Consider the following 14,293-nt stretch of genomic DNA (forward strand, 5'->3'; position numbering starts at 1 on the left):
AATTTTTCTGAGCTTCTTTTTCTTCTGCACAATATTTTTCAGTATATTTTACGACCATTGAGTAGTTCACAGTTCATCAGAGTTTTGGTACCAATACACTGGTGAGTTAAATCATTCTATCCTAGGAGGATATATTCCAGCACCTCGGGTACTTGAGGGGAATAATTTCCTTAAGGACATACTGTGTATTCAGTGGGCTCGATTTATTCCTATACTGTTTTTTTTCAGAATCTATTTCGTTAAACAAGTATTACTAACATTTTGTTTTGTTTTTTCAGAAAGTTTAATTGTTTATTACAGCAATATAGAATAATAACAACATAACCTTTAACAATTTAAATAAAAAATTTAATCCCACATAAAATAGAGATCCCTTGCAGGATTAAAATAAGAAAAAAATATTACTCCCTCCGTTTTAATTTAGATGAGGTAGTTTGACTAGATACGGAGTTTAAGAAAAAGAAGAAGACTTTTAAAAATTATCATCTTAAAAGCTTAAGGGGTAAAAGTTTTATCGGACCATGATATTTATGTATTTATAAAATTTTTTTATTAATAATAAAATAAGTAAAATAAATAATTTAAAGTTGAATTATTTTTAAATTTAAAAGTGCATGTTTATTTTGGAAAAAATTAAAGAGAGCATAATGTACCAAACAATTACTTGTTGATCCTTCAACTAAACAGAGCCAGAACAAGGATGAGCTGGATTATAACACTTCCCTTTTCGGCTGTTCTAGTAATAGAGGTATGCGTATCCATTAATACCCCCACCCACCCAGCTCCCCCACCCCCGCCTAGTCTTCTTCCTTCTTCCCCTGCGCACTCGACTATAAATACCACCCAGCCACCCAATTTTTCCTCCACTCACGTTTTTTCGTCTTCTTCATTGCTCCGTTCCTATTTCTCCATTAAAACTCTAGAACTTTCCACAAAGAGAGAGAGAAAAAGCAGAAGCAGAGGGAAAAATCAGTTGAGTTTTGGGAATCGGAGGCGGTGGAATTGTGGATTCGGAGCGGCAGAATTGTAAGTGCTGTATGTCAGACGACTACTACTACTATTACAGTGACAAGTATTACGGCGGTTACAGTGAACTCGCGAATCCATTGCAATGGCCTCAACTCAGGAAAAGGCGACGGCTTCTTCCCCTTCACGAAATGCTTCAGCCGCTCAGTTTTCGCCGGAATGGACTGCCGCCGGAACCGTAGCTGAAATTTCCGATCGTTCCTCTACCACCAGATCAGCGGCCAACGCCAAAACCACTGCCACTGCTGCTGTTGCTGTGATCGACTCCATTGATCGTCCTTCTCTGCCAAATGCTCCTGCCGTTAAAGGTATTGGTTTTCATGATTTGACTAATTTATTGCTCTGTGCCACACATGCAAAAGGTGATACGTCATGCTCTGCGTTCGTGCGATTGTGGATCGTATAGCCTTTTTGCTTTTTGTAGGTGCCTGCTGGTTTTTCCTTGTCGGTGCTTCTGAAAATCATCAAAACATATGAAATACATACGTATGACATGTTAAGCTAATTTTTTATTCTTTATACGGAGCCTTATTTTAGTTGTTTTAACCTTTTACGTTTTCTTTAGCATATAAAACTTACATCCTTCACCTTATTGTCTTGATCACCGATTCACATGTACAGTAAATTTGGAGGTAACGAAAAAAAAAAGTGAAAAATCGTGACTTTTATCGCTTTTTTTTTTAAGTATCATTTGGGAATCTACTTGAAGCACAAATCTCACTCTTGTGCTCTGTTCCCTGGCCAGGGGATAGACTCCACTCTCTGTCTTCCCTTTTATCTCAGTGGTTGTTACTTTTCAATCTTTACACGAGTTACATGATTTTTTGCTTGTTTTGAAGTTGCTTGAAATTATTCATTTTCCATTTTTCTTTTCGTTTGGGCAATTTTTGAAAAAAGTGAGTATGTGATAATCTTTTAGAAAAAAGAATTGTGTATTCTCAAGAGTTTTTTGAGTGCTCTGCGCCTGGATGATGACTTTTCTTCTTGGTTCACAAAGTGTCTCAAGACATTTTGTTTCTCCAAATATTATTACGGAGTATTTATTTACTTTTTTGTTTTGATAACCGTGGAGTTCGGGCCAGCTTGTACGCACCTCGATTAGTTCCCTGCTACCTCCCTCCAAATATTATTTCCATTTTTCCAGGAAAACTTCTCCGGCGCAAATGCCTAAAAATCTTAGGCTACTCTGGCTTATGCATATGAATTACTCTTATATTTCGCAGTGGAGTGTGTTGTAAGCCTTTTCAAGTTTTCTTAAATCATTCACAACTTCAGCAGTAAGCTGTAAGCACCAAAGAATATACAGAACAAATTTTTGATAATATAATTGCAGAGCTCGAGACTTGAGACTTTTCAAATAATCCAAGGCTTGGCTGGAATGCATTGTAGATATTTGGACTATTTAGTAATCAACTTGGCATGACAAGGTTATATCAAGAGCCTGCGTGTAAGGAATGTTGAGAAAATTTGTTGGCTCATTTATGAAAATTGCTATAATCTGAATTTTACAGGACTGCCTACCTTATTGAGGGCTCAAAGTCACCATCCCTTGGACCCCCTAACTGCTGCTGAAATTGCCGTGGCTGTTGCAACTGTCAGGGCAGCTGGCAGTACTCCTGAGGTCATTATTTGCTTTATTAATATAGATGTTTTTGTTTCTGCCTCTCCAATCATCAATATTCAATTAACACTTACCTTCGATGTTTAGGTGAGAGATAGCATGCGCTTTGTCGAGGCTGTTTTGGTGGAACCAGACAAGAGTGTGATTGCTTTAGCTGATGCATACTTCTTCCCTCCTTTCCAACCATCTTTGTTGCCGAGAACGAAAGGTGGGCCTGTAATTCCTAGTAAACTTCCTCCAAGGAAGGCTAGACTAATTGTTTATAATAAGAAATCAAATGAGACCAGCATATGGATTGTTGAGCTCTCGGAGGTTCATGCTGTGACTCGAGGAGGCCACCACCGCGGCAAAGTCATTTCATCTAAGGTTGTGCCTGATATACAGCCTCCAATGGTAGGTGCCTCTGATAAACTTATAAGTCGAATATCATGCTGAAAGTTTTAAGCATTGCTGCTAGGTTATATTGTCTGTGTTTTGATTAACTTTTCCACATATTGTTTATCAAAAGCCATAAGAAAGCTATTTTAATACTTGGAATACTTCTGTGCTCATGTTTACTAGTGACTTGCTTGCCACAGAACGAATGACTGCACTAGTTTCTATAGGAACTTGTGACCTTTTCTCCAAATGGAAGAAATCTAGTGATAATGAGATCCATGTTTTCTTGTTGCACCCAAAAGAGAACTATCATATGTAAATTGGATTGTAGGACGCTGCTGAATATGCTGAATGTGAAGCTGTTGTGAAGGATTTCCCTCCTTTTCGTGATGCAATGAAGAAGAGAGGAATCGATGATATGGAACTTGTGATGGTTGATGCCTGGTTGGTCTCTCTGTTCTTTACCTTTTTCTGTAAACAACATGCATGAGATCTCCTAGTATGCGTTGCATTTTCTATAGTTTGACATATATATTATAACGCTCCTAGTCATTCAGGTGTGCAGGTTACTTCAGCGAGGCTGATGCACCTAACCGCCGTCTAGGAAAACCTCTAATCTTTTGCAGAACTGAAAGCGACTGTCCAATGGAAAATGGCTATGCTCGACCAGTTGAAGGAATTCATATACTGGTTGATATGCAGAATATGGTTGTGATAGAGTTTGAAGATCGTAAAGTGGTTCCGTTACCACCAGCTGATCCATTGAGAAATTACACTCCTGGTGAAACGAGAGGAGGGGTTGACAGAAGTGATGTTAAACCTCTTCTTATAAGTCAGCCTGAAGGTCCTAGCTTCCGTGTCAGTGGGCACTTTGTTGAATGGCAGAAGGTACTTTTTTACAGAGCATGATATATCATTTTTTCTGTATTTCTGTGGATGATTTAATTACTTCGACAACCAATATAATCCTATGCAGTGGAACTTTCGTATTGGTTTTACCCCCAGGGAGGGTCTGGTTATCTATTCTGTTGCATATGTTGATGGTAGCAGAGGCCGTAGACCTGTTGCGCATAGGCTGAGCTTCATTGAAATGGTAGTCCCCTATGGGGATCCAAATGAGCCACATTACAGGAAAAATGCTTTTGATGCAGGGGAAGATGGGCTTGGTAAAAATGCACATTCCTTAAAGAAGGTCAGGAAATATGTCATTGGCATTGTACAATTCATTTTCAATTCATTATATTCAGTGAGATGAACTTCGGGATCACATGCGAATGTTTTCTTTGATTGCAGGGTTGTGATTGCTTAGGCTATATTAAGTATTTCGATGCGCATTTTACAAACTTCACAGGTGGTGTTGAGACAATCGAAAATTGTGTCTGCCTACATGAGGAGGATCATGGAATCTTATGGAAGCATCAAGATTGGAGAACAGGTTTAGCTGAAGTACGACGTTCGCGACGGCTAACAGTGTCTTTCATCTGTACTGTCGCAAACTATGAATATGGATTTTACTGGCACTTTTATCAGGTTGGCTACCCTTTCTAAGTAAGAGTTAACTTGTTGGTTCATTGGTTGCATTATATCTTCCCAATGTGATTTACTTGTTTTAACTAAGTTCAGCTGGCAGTGCGTCATTTGTAGCATTATCTCTTTATCATTTGGGCATGCGTTTCCATGTTTTTAAACTGCACACTCATTACTTCAATAAGGGGGGATGCCGCTTTAAATCACATTAGAAGCCCATAGTTCCTTTTTGACCCGGTAAAAAAGGAGAAAATGTGGATCTAGTGTCCATGTTGATTTTGAGATTTGAATATTAAAACATGAATCTCCTATTTCTCACCACAGGATGGGAAAATCGAGGCTGAAGTTAAGCTGACTGGAATTCTCAGCTTAGGTGCCCTTCTACCTGGGGAAGTTCGAAAATATGGGACAACTATTGCACCTGGCTTGTATGCACCTGTACATCAGCACTTCTTTGTGGCTCGCATGGATATGGCTGTTGATTGCAAACCAGGGGAAGCACATAATCAGGTATGTCCTTTGATGCAAGTGATCTTGACTTATGGTTACTAGTACACCCTTGCATTGATGATTGATCTTCCCACAAGCCCTTGGGAATCCTCCCCAACTTGGCTTTCTTTTTTGTGGCTTTTACTTCTTTATTTTTGAAGGGAAGGGAGAATTTGGTGCCGTGGGGGCATGTATAACCTTAAAGATTTTCTTTTGTTTTTCTCAAATGCCTTTTCTCCTTCCAGATCTTTCTGATTGCTTCCCCACACCTCTATTATTCAATTCCTATAACATTTCTAAGAACTCTGTACCATTTTGGAAGGCATCGGACCTTTCTGGTTTTATGGGCGCAAATGTCTTGCATTGCTTCAACTTAGATTTCATTTTCAATTCATCTCTTTCTTGCTAGAAACTTTGTTTGTTTCATAGCTATCTGTTTCTTGTTGTTAGACACCTGCTAAAATTGGAAAAATTCTTGGAACATCCAAATTTTGTTGGACTGGAAGAGTGAAACTGTTTGGCTGGTGCTCCTACAACAGAGATTGACGTACCACTTGAACCATTTGAACCATTTCAAATGTTGATGACTGGGAAGCACCCAAGGGTGTGGCCTAGTAGTTAATGAAGTGGGGTGAGAACCATGAGGCCTCAGGTTCAATTCTTAGCGGAGACAAAAACACTAGGTGATTTTTTCCCATCTGTCCAAGCCTTGGTGGACGGTGGTCATGGGAGCAGGTTTGAAAAAGGATCTTAGAGTGTCTAGGGTTGGGCCAGGAGGGTCTCTTAACGCCTTCTTTTTTCTTCTCATTGGAGTAATTTCACAAAGACTTGCCAGGGTAAGGGGGAACAAGCACACTGTTGTTGGTGGGAGGTAGCAGGTATCCGGTGGAATTAGTCGAGGTGCGTCTAAGCTGGCCTAGACACCACGGTTATCAAAAATAAATATTGATGACTGGGAACAGGATTTATGTACGGGATACTGATTTTACTTTTGAATATAATTTTCCGAAGTAATAATACTCTGAATTTCATTGCTGTGGACAAAATAATATCCTCCTTATACACCCTCATATCGGTGAATGAACTAAAATTTCATTTAAAAAAGACCAGAGAATGTGATATGCCTAATTCATTCTCAAAAGAATGTGATTTGCCTAATTTTAAATCGATGTATACATCTCTAATGTTTCACTTCTTGTCTACAGGCACATACATATCTTGCACCTTTCTCTTATATTCTTCTTTCATTTTGACATTGACCTACAAGTGACATCTGATAGTAAGGTTTCTTATAATTAGGTGGTTGAAGTAAATGCAAGAGTTGAGCCACCAGGAGAAAATAATGTTCACAATAATGCGTTTTATGCTGCAGAGAGATTGCTTAGAACTGAATTGGAAGCAATGCGTGATTGTAATCCTCTAACTGCTCGCCATTGGATTGTAAGTTTCCTTCTCTCCTGCAGAGGCTTTTCTTTCAAAGGATAAACTCAAGCTTAAAAGGATTATGTAATGCTTTTACATAAATGCTGAAGCTCCTATTCTCTGCCTAAACAATGTTATGGTATGAAATTTTTGTTTCATGTATTGTATTCCTTCATCCTTCTAGCAAAAGCTGAAGGCGGAGGCTGTAACTTGTCTATTCTGTTTACATAGAATACTGCAATCTATAGATAATGGCACATAGTTTTACATTTTGCAAATCTGCCACAGTTAATGTTTATCTAATTTGTTATGGTAGTTGTGAAGTCAGCACATGTTTTCTAGTGGTATTTTACTTTTCTATCATCTGTACCTTAAGAATCATCGTTTGTCTGTTACCAAAAAAAATCATCGTCTGTCTAATTTAAGTTATTTGTCATTGTCTTCTGTATTTGTATACGTGTGGTGTGTTATGGGCAGTAGTTTTGCCTCCTTTTTGGAAATGATGGTTGAACCATATTCCGTTTCAATATTTAGATCCGGAATACAAGAACAGTCAATCGCACGGGGCAGTTAACTGGTTACAAGCTAGTACCAGGTACAAACTGTCTGCCACTAGCTGGATCAGAGGCAAAATTCTTGAGAAGAGCTGCTTTCTTAAAGCATAATCTTTGGGTCACCCCTTACTCTGGTGATGAGATGTTTCCTGGAGGAGAATTTCCTAATCAAAATCCTCGTGTTGGTGAGGGATTGGCTACTTGGGTTAAGCAGAATCGATCCCTGGAAGAAACACAGATAGTTCTTTGGTTAGTCCATCCTCCTTGATACAGATTAAAGATCTTATGGCAACTAAAAGTATGCTAGTTGATATGATAAACTGCATAAATACATATTTTATCCTGTGTTTTGGCCATTCTCATGTGTCACATTTGTAATTTCAATGGCTATCATCTGAAGAAAGAACTTCACAATGACAAGACTTGCAAAAGAGGAACCACTGAAAAATATGCTGTTAACATGCACAAAAATGGGTTTTGGGCCACCGGGGGGGTGGGGGTGGGTGGGTTGGGGTTTAATGATGGGAAAATGGACAAAACATGAGGTAGAAACCGCTGAAATGACACTGCATTTCTATCGAGGTCGTTATTATATATTTCTGGTTATATTGGGTGCTGACTACGTTTTCTAATTTTCCAGGTATGTTTTTGGACTTATACATGTTCCGCGCCTAGAAGACTGGCCTGTTATGCCTGTGGAGCACATTGGTTTTATGCTCCAGGTACAATAATATTGGGCTATGACATTTTTCTTTCTTGATTGGCAATGTCATCTGACATACAATATAAATCGCATTTGACTGGTCAGCATCTGAAACGACTGATGGACTGTGTTCCCATTTAAACTTTCCTTTCACAAGTGTTTAGTTTTATCTAATTCTTGTCCCATTTACTTTTTCATTATGAATTTGGACTGGGAATGGTTGGAGAGTGTTTCTCGGGAACATCATCGCAAGCACTGACCAAGACATTTGTCCCTGAATCTGTCCTTGAGTTTGTGTTGGTAGAAGATTTATTGAACTTATATACTTGCTTTTGGATTTGTTTGGTTGGCTCTGCCTCAAGTTCTTTTCTTTTTGAAGCAATCTGTTTCTTTCGAGGATATATCCATCATTTGTTAAAACTGCAATGAGTCTTCTTAGATCCTAGCTTCACGTCACTAATGTAGATTAATGTTGTTCATGATGCAGCCTCATGGGTTCTTCAATTGCTCCCCAGCTGTTGATGTTCCTCCCAGCACAGCTGACTCGGATATTAAGGAAAACGGGGTAGTGACTAAGTCTTGTCACGACGGTGGTATAATGGCTAAGCTTTGATAGATTCAAGCTAGCTTTGCCTTCTAGGATTGGTTCATGTAACTTCGCATAAATTGGGTCATCTTCCTGTTTGGAGCCTGTATAATATAGTAGCCGTTTCTTAAGAACATATACATTGACTGCAAGTTGGCATTATTGTTCTGTGGACCAAGTTCGTCCCCCCCCCCCCCCCCCCCTCCATTTGCTTCGTAAAGCATATATCATGGTTTTCTGGGTATATTATTCTGATATACACACCCATCCGAACTAATTTTGAAAGAGTGGTCCCTTTCAAAAGTGGCTTTATAGAACCATCGGATATCTATGCTATAGAAGCCCAAGCTCAATTAGAGGAGTATTGCATAGACTATTCTGGAGTAAACTCTTATGATGTGGTAAAACTTTTAATGGGATGTGTAGTTTTCATCATGTTAATTAAGCTATATCACCTGTAGCATGCGTTGGTAAACTTCAGACACAACTTCCTCTTTATCTTCTTCTTTTTCTCCTCTTTGTAGTATCTGTTATTTGTGAATTTCTTTGGTAAGGAAGACAGTTGTTTGACTGTAGCACTCCTTTCATCTCCAGTCGTTTTCAATGTCACCACATACTTGGCAGGGTCGAACTCACACGTGCTGCACATACATGATTGTTTCTTCTCAACGTTGGACTTTATATTTTCTGTTTTGGGTTGAGATTCTCAGTGTGTTTTTTTTTACTGAATACATGAAACTTGGCTTTCAAAAGAAAAAAAAGGAAAAACCACCCACAATGGGTGGAATTACAAATATCCCCATCATCCCCGCATCAACAGAAGTTAATAAGGGGAGTCCCATCATTCCCTCGTCAATAAAAATTCTGTACACCTACACTTAAAAAATCCCTTCATAATATCTTGCTTCCATGAAATTGATTTATTCATATCTTTCTTCGATGAAATCGATTTCTTTCTTCCAGTTTATTGATGTCTGCTCCATTGGAGATTCCACCTATATATGCATCTATGCATTTTCTTTTTATGCGACAGGTATGTGATCTTAAGAATTAGGTTCGGGAGTTGCTTTTTAAATTTAAGGTGTCGGTAATAAAAAAGATTCTTCCATATTCTTGGCAAACTTCACGAATAAGTGTCTGAAGTTTGTCTTTGGAATGTGTTTGATAATATGTCTAATATTTAAGTAGTAACTTTTAGGTATGAAATTAGGCATAAATGTATGAGATTTGCCTTGCGTATTTCTAAAGTTCAGATAAAAATGTTTGAAGTTTGCTTGCATAAGCAATATGCCAAACTTCACAGGCGAAAATTTTGCAACTTTAATCGCGTATGTCTGAAGTGATTCTGAAGTAGTTAAACTTACAAAAATTTCTAAATTTCGGCTATTGCCTTAAATGAGGGTCTCAAAATCGGCTATCCATGCACTTGCCCCTGTGATGTGGGAGGCAAAACAGTGGTCTACAAGCTAACTCAAGCATGATTTCTAAGGCGAAGTTATGATATAATAACTTGTTCCATATGTGAAGAGGCTCGCAATAACTTTGTTTTTGACATATTGCATTGGCCACTGGCAACCTGGAAATTCTTTCAGGTTCGACTCGATGCTAAACTTAAATAAGTAAAAATTCAAAATCAGCTGGAGGAATAGCATTCGTCGTATCTCATTGAAGAAATTCATACAATTGAAATATATGATCATGAAATGAGAATTTGGAAATTGTAGCCAAAAAAAAAAAAACCCAGGTAAAATCAAAATAGTAACTCATGATTAAATGAAGTGATAATATTGAGGCTGCTAACGAACTAGATTAACTAGCTATAGATAATGATAGGTACAAGAAATTTTGTTTTTAGTTGAGGCGGTATTCAACCATTGTTGATTATTGTTTGAAGCTGAAATTGCTGCTGCAGTAGCGCATATACGTGATTTTAGCTGATGATGAAGAAAGGGTTTGCAAAATTATTAATGAATTAAGTATCGGTGAATATCACTATTAGGGTACAAGTTAGTTTGGCTAGTTTAGTGGCACGAGCATAGTTCCAGGATTTTGCTAGGGAGAGTATAATTGTGAAATTGTTGTCTTTTGATTATCAAACATGTAGTATTGACTGCTCTTGGAGGAATTGGCAAAGATTTGATGGGAGGGCAAAGCATTATACAGAGGTCTATACTGCCTACTTCTGTTAGTATACAAGATGTTGAAATATGCCCCTTGAGCTCCTATGGCACATATGGCCATAGCTCACACTTCTTTCCAGTTGCTTTGCTGCCTTCAACACTTAGGTTCCACAAAAACTGTTACAGCAGCAGCTTTCTGTTGCTTTAAGTCCAGCTCTAGCTCTACTGATTTTGCACTTATCCATGTCAAAATATACAGGCCAAGAAAACCCGCATAATTTATTACACCTTTTGGAATGTCATCCACTATTAAATACAAGTATTGGTATTGACTATTGAGTGAAGGAGCATATACTAACAGGGAACTCCATCAAGATGAGAAGCTATCCATAGTTAAGTCAGTCAACGTGCTCAGTCGGAAGACCCTTTTCTTTATTAAAAAAAAAAGTTTCAACCTGAGGACTCAGTCCTCTTAGTTTACTCAAAGCTGATGTTTCTAACTCCTTTGTTTTTTCTTTCAGCTTTCCTTCTCACTTGTACAAGATCTTTAAGATGGTGAGTTTGTATCGTTCTGTCAAAGGAGCAAGCTTTAGTAATCGAACTTTTTCAAGGACTATTTGGTGGTACAGTCAAATTCATCCATAACTTGCACTAATCATGTGGCTTATCAAAAAGAAAAAAGAACTCTTATTATGTGTTGAAAACAACAGCAACTGTTAGTTTGAGAGTTGACTCCTTAACAGTCATATATGAGTGTGAACTTCAGCTAACAAATAGAGCAACATTCTTACTCAGTAAGGGCTGCTTCTAACAAAGGACTGAATTCGTGATTCTCTCTTTAAAAACCTCTAAAGATAGTAGATCAAGAAAGTGGAGAAGCAAGAGAAAGGCGTTAGGTGAAGTTGAGAACATACATATAATTAATGATTAGAGAGAAGATGGATAGAATGAAAAATGTTTTCGCGTGTATGCAGTTATTCTATTGCTACTACTAACCACAATTTTCGTGTTTCTTTCATCACCATTCTTACCCTACATAACTGATATGTCTTCTTACACGAAATATTAACTCGGCCAAACCAAAGCATCAAGACTACTGAACAAATTTAGTCATTCATCACTGTAAATCTTACAAGCTTGTAAGAGAGAAATAATAAGGCAGATCGTAGTTCCTAAGGCTTACTGCTGCTATACTCAGATTTTTTCTTCCTTTGGTTATGAACTTTGTGACTGAGTCATGTTCTTCGCTGCATAAAGTACTCAGGATCATGTACACAACTGTTTTAACTATTCTCACTTAGTAATCATACCTATAGGGATTTTTACTCAACATGTTTTTCAAATGTTTAAGTAAAAAGGAAGCTTTGATTTTAACACTGCTTCATAGAAGCTTTTCTGCAACAAGAACATGTGCCAAGTCTTAAGTGATCTCATAACTTAACTATTTACAGTGAGAAACCTCTGTTCTACACACAGACTTCCCATCACTGTAAATTTTCCTCTATGATTAACTAAGTAAAGTGCGAAAAACTTATGAGCTCAAAATCTTTTTATTTACCCAAATGTAGAAGGCAAAGCTTCGAAAACATTAGGCAGAAAACATGTAACCATCAAATTTGGGGTCCACGACAGAAATGTTACAAGGAACAACAGAAACGTTACGAGGAAAATGTACCAATGCAATTAATAGCCCCATATTTCATACTGTACATTTTTCGCTCATGCAATTATATCACCATACAATTTCTAAATAAAAAATTGACATTGCCCATATAATTAGTTGACATTATTGCTTTGCTAATGTGTATAACTTTTGCATTTAAAAAGAAAAAGAAAAGGAGTGTGCTAATAGAAAAAGATTGAACCAAAAAAAAAAAGATGCTACAATGAGTATACATCAAAGCTAATTAAATCAAGTTGTAGTGAGTTGAAGCCATTAATAAACTTCAAGAACGCAGTCAAGGGACACCATCGTGTTAATAGACAAATCCTAGTCGTCCTAATCTTACCATCAATTTTCCATTGATGGTGTACTCGAGTTTCTTGTATGCATGTCGACACGCATTTTATATGTAATGGCATCCAGTACCCTAGATGGTCTGCAGTTCGCGTCAACTCTGACAATAAACTTTTTGGTGATCCATGGCATAAAAATCAAATTAATTATTAAGTGGTTTTCCAAATACAAGGATCAACCCAATTTTCATATATACAAATTACCCATTTGCATATCAATCAAATAAATCAATTACAGGAGAGAAAATAACAGACAACAATACACATCAAGAAAACGACAAAGAGGGAGTAAAATATCTAAGAGAAGAAATTTACAGAGGAGTTAAAGGCCACAGGAAGAACACAAAATAAAAAAGTCACAAGAACAGAGATGAAGCTTCGCATGCAGTGTGGATCCAAAATGGAAAGATAATCAATAAACTAACTTTTGAACAATGGGTTTACCTTGATATAACAAAGCTTGCGATGTGAAGAAGCCTGAGCAGAAACACGAATTTCACTGTGGAAGAAGTTAAGAAAATTGAGAGAGAAAACAGATTAAACAAGAGAGCGCAGCGCTGACTGACACAATCACGGAGTAGCTTTGGAGTCCACTTCAGATCAGAAACACGTTAACAATAAAAAGGGCATAATAGACAATTTAAGCACAATAGCACAGAAAATGACCAAAGTGCCCTTATTAGCAAGCATGCGTACGTGTCGACCTGATGTGTGTTTATTCCCTCTTATTAGATAGTAGAATACAATAGGTTAACACAAGTAAAAAGTTTAAGCTGGAGCGAAAATTCCAAGTACCTGCGACATGTCAAATTTTTTTTTTTATACGAGTTTGGGATTCGATACTCATTCGTGCAAAAGTATAATCCAAAAAGAGTGTCCACAGAAAATCCTCCAAATGTGATACCCTGGATCTATAAACACTACGTTCAATTATTCAGCTCTATTCATATGAGAATGAATCACCTTCCCACTACATCACAATTTAAGTCCTGTTTACAAGGCTCCACTGAAAAGATAAGAAAAGAAAAGAGCTATTCGGATTTCAAAGTTTAAGCACACTTTTGCACTTGTTTGTCGAGGAGTATAGGCTGCATCCTGCAATAAATGGCAGATGTTAGTCAAGTAAATGAGATAAAATGGACAGCATTGCAAAATTCTCTTCTCAAAACACAAGCCAATCTATACTCTCTGATAAGGTAATTACCAATACCTTGTAGCATTTTCTTATTCTTACCTAGAATAAAAAAGAACACAATACAAAATTTTGCAATATCTTCTTACTGTAGAATATAACTGTTGCAGAATGAAAGCACTTTCATGTGGGTGCCTTAAACAGAAATAGCAAGAAAAAAAGAGACATATAATTGATGAGTGACAGAAGGAGAAGAAATAAACAAAGACATGGAGAAAGTAAATTTGCTTTATATAATAATAACCCTTTTCAGAATTTACCTTCTTGTCCCTCTTTCCCTGTATATATATTTTTCTTTCTTCTTATATAAGGCGGCCACATGAAAGTGGGTAAAATTGAGGGACACGAGGGTAAATTCTTGCTTTATATAAGAAGAACCCTTGGTTGCTCCTGAACTCAAAATGTTTCTACTAAGCAGGTGGAAACTTAGAAAAAATACTAGTGTTGCCAAATCCCATTTTGCATAGTGTTCTTGCCCATGTATTTTCTATGATTGCCAAGAAAATTGAAGAATAATAACATTGGGCGAAAGAATGGAAGTTTTGTATTAGCTACCTTTTGCTTCACAATGGTTGAATTTCCCATACTCGCATGCAGATCATTTCTGGCTTTGCTGAAATTTGTGTTGTTAGAATCTCTTCAGGTTGGGAAGGTGATTC

General features: G+C 37.4%; 1 protein-coding gene across 2 annotated transcripts; it reads left to right on the top strand.

Annotated features, from left to right (window-relative positions):
• Positions 1-804: 804 nt before the first annotated feature.
• Positions 805-8,793, top strand: LOC104096221 (N-methylputrescine oxidase 1, peroxisomal-like). Of its 2 annotated transcripts, XR_001969275.3 has the most exons (13): positions 805-1,334; positions 2,538-2,647; positions 2,735-3,040; positions 3,357-3,469; positions 3,583-3,913; positions 4,002-4,217; positions 4,319-4,555; positions 4,877-5,062; positions 6,341-6,481; positions 6,998-7,266; positions 7,658-7,739; positions 8,208-8,437; positions 8,550-8,793. XR_001969275.3 is itself a non-coding variant. In XM_009602560.4 (12 exons), the coding sequence occupies exons 1-12, from the start codon at positions 1,112-1,114 to the stop codon at positions 8,331-8,333; spliced, it is 2,340 nt and encodes a 779-aa protein (XP_009600855.1). In that variant the 5' UTR covers positions 805-1,111; the 3' UTR covers positions 8,334-8,497. The 2 variants fall into 2 exon arrangements, 1 of the variants encoding a protein (XP_009600855.1); XM_009602560.4 differs by lacking the exon at positions 8,550-8,793 and having other exon boundaries at positions 8,208-8,497.
• The last annotated feature ends 5,500 nt before the right edge of the window (positions 8,794-14,293 follow it).

Source organism: Nicotiana tomentosiformis, chromosome 10, assembly GCF_000390325.3.
Source record: "Nicotiana tomentosiformis chromosome 10, ASM39032v3, whole genome shotgun sequence".
In the NCBI taxonomy this organism is placed as follows: Eukaryota; Viridiplantae; Streptophyta; class Magnoliopsida; order Solanales; family Solanaceae; genus Nicotiana; species Nicotiana tomentosiformis.